The following is a 2,684-nucleotide window of genomic DNA, read 5'->3' as shown; positions in this document are numbered from 1 at the left end:
AACAAAATACTATTTATTTTAACAAACCTAAGTTATTAGACCAAAACTTTTACTGATAAATTTAACAAAAATATATTTATTTCAGTAAAACCAAATTGTTGAATTAATTAAATACTAATGGTTTTGAAAATATTATTTGTTTAATTTAAATGTTATACTATATATATAATATGATTTGCATAATTTAATTACAGTTCAAATATATATTATAATCTATTTATATGGTACATAATATATTATTACATTTAACAGAATATGAACAGTATAGTTACCAAATATTTTACTTTGAGTTAAATAATAAATTAAACAACAGTAATAAATAATAATATAACCAACTTTTTATTTAAAAAAAATTACATACATTATATTATTATAGTATACAGTTAACAAGTAAAATAGGTTTAACATTTTAACAAATGTTATGTATTAATGTATTATAACTCATAGGACTTATTTTAAATATAAAATACTTAAAAATAGGTTTAAGCTTTAAAAAAATGTTATGTATTATAACTTATAAGACTTATTTTAAATAATAAAAACAATATATGTATATATATATTATATATATAAGAACATTACAATATAGTACCAATATAAGAATATAAATTGCGCCCCAAGAGGTGAGGTTGAGAATGTTTATTCTTGTTATAGTTGCTTTTCTAAGTTCTTTCAGGTGGTCATGCCAATTATTTCTTGTGTCAAATACGATTCCTAAGATTTTTAAAAGTCTTGTGTTGTGTAAAAATCTTAGGAATCGTATTTGACACAAGAAATAATTGGCATGCCCACCTGAAAGAACTTAGAAAAGCAACTATAACAAGAATAAACATTCTCAAGATGTTGACCCTCACCTCTTGGGGCGCAAAATCGTCTTCACTCAAAATTATATACAAATCCCTTATTCTGTCAAAATTAGAATACGGATCCTTCCTCTTCATCAATGCGAAACCTTCGAATTTAAAAATGATTGAAACTATACATAACTCCGGTCTAAGGTTAGTTTCTGGAGCATTTTGTTCGAGCCCAATTCTCAGCCTACTTAACATTACTCAATCCCTTCCCATCTGCCTAATAAGAAAAAAGAATGCCATGCTTCTAGCCGCTAGGCGTACACAAAACAACCTTCCCTCACATCAAGGTATTAGAAACCTCCTCTAAAACACAAATATTGACGTTTCCGGAACTATTAGACACGAATGTCCTCACATTCCACCGTTGATCATGGATATCAATATAAACATATAAACATCACATTATCCTTACTTCCTAAAGCCAATACTTTGCCCAGTGTATACAGAAAATAATTTCATTCATTCTCAAACAACCACAAAGAGCATACTAAGTTTTTCACTGACGGGTCCAAAACAAACTCGGGCGTGAGAGCCGCAGTGGTATACGACGAAACAAAACAAATGTTCAAGCTACCGAATTTCTGCTCAGTCTTTACAGCCGAAGCCACTGCGATTTCTCAAGCTCTCGATATCATATATGAAAATGGAATAAGTAAATCTATAATCTTTAGTGACTCTCTCAGCACCCTTACTGGTATTTTAAATATACACCAACCAAACAATATAACTAGAAAAATTCACAATCAGATACATCTTCTCAAAACCAATGCACAGACCATCATTCTCTGTTGGGTACCTAGCCATGTCAGAATCCAGGGAAATGAATTGGCTGATACATATGCCGAAGAAGCCATCTCCTCCCATATCTCTTACCAAATCCACACCTATACTTTCCAGGACCTAAAAACCACCATCGACAACCACATATTAACACAATGGCAGATCTTGTGGTCAACGCTCCGCACCAAGCTCGATAAAATAAAACCCACAGTCTTCCCATGGCCAATTTTGGCATTACCAAGACGCCAGGAAGTAATTCTAAACAGACTATGGATAGGTCACACATGGGTGACTCATAAACACCTTATACACAGAACTAAACCTGATCAATGCCAAACTTGCGGCGAAACTTAGGTTTTAATAAACCAGGGTTTATCCCGGGCGTTCAAATCACCCCGCCTTTTCCTGAACTCAGACTCCCGTTCTCTGGCTAGTAAGTCAGCCGGCAAGGTCGACGACAGTACGTTCAGAGCCGCTTCAGAAACCTTACGGTAGGCACACATGCAACGCAGTAGGACTTTGCGCTGGGTCTTGTTTAGAAGCCTGACGTTGCCGGGCACGAGGTCCAGGGTGTGTGCCCTAACTGGGGCACCGTACAGCAGTACAGAATGCACGACTAAGGACAACAAACGCCGTCTATCTTCGCGTGGGCCACCTACATTCGGCATGAGGCGTGCCAGTTGCATACCAATCCCTTCTGCCTTGGCCGCAGCTTTCTTCAAGTGGCTCTTAAAAAGTAGCGACTTGTCAATGATCATACCGAGGTACCTCATTTCGTTAGCAGTTAGTGCGATGGGGCTACCGCATACCGTTAGCAGTGGTTTATCCCACTTATATTTGTTTCTGAATACGACCGCCTCGGTTTTCTCGGCCGCTTTCTGTAGGCCTAGGTTGGAAATTCGCCCTTCTACTAGGTTGATGGTGACATTGGCTATGGACTCTAGCTCGGCAGTGGTGTTGGACGAGGTCACTATAAGGGTGTCGTCCGCAAAGCCCTAACTTTGCTCCTTGGGGCACTTCCTCTCTAAGGACGGGGTCGAACGCTACGTT

General features: G+C 37.0%; 1 protein-coding gene across 1 annotated transcript; it reads right to left on the bottom strand.

Moving 5' to 3' along the window:
- Positions 1-1,984: 1,984 nt before the first annotated feature.
- LOC126553675 (uncharacterized) lies at positions 1,985-2,407 on the bottom strand. Its single transcript, XM_050208814.1, has one exon. It carries the CDS (start codon positions 2,405-2,407, stop codon positions 1,985-1,987), a length of 423 nt encoding a protein of 140 aa, XP_050064771.1.
- Positions 2,408-2,684: the final 277 nt, after the last annotated feature.

The sequence above is a fragment of the Aphis gossypii genome, unplaced genomic scaffold (assembly GCF_020184175.1).
Source record: "Aphis gossypii isolate Hap1 unplaced genomic scaffold, ASM2018417v2 Contig00299, whole genome shotgun sequence".
NCBI classification, from domain to species: domain Eukaryota; kingdom Metazoa; phylum Arthropoda; class Insecta; order Hemiptera; family Aphididae; genus Aphis; species Aphis gossypii.
Note: the sequence above shows the minus strand (reverse complement) of the source record. Positions and strands in the feature narration are given on the sequence as shown.

Coding starts and splice junctions, on each gene's coding strand:
- LOC126553675 (XM_050208814.1), bottom strand. CDS start 2,407: ATGAGGTACCTCGGTATGATCATTGACAAGTCGCTACTTTTTAAGAGC.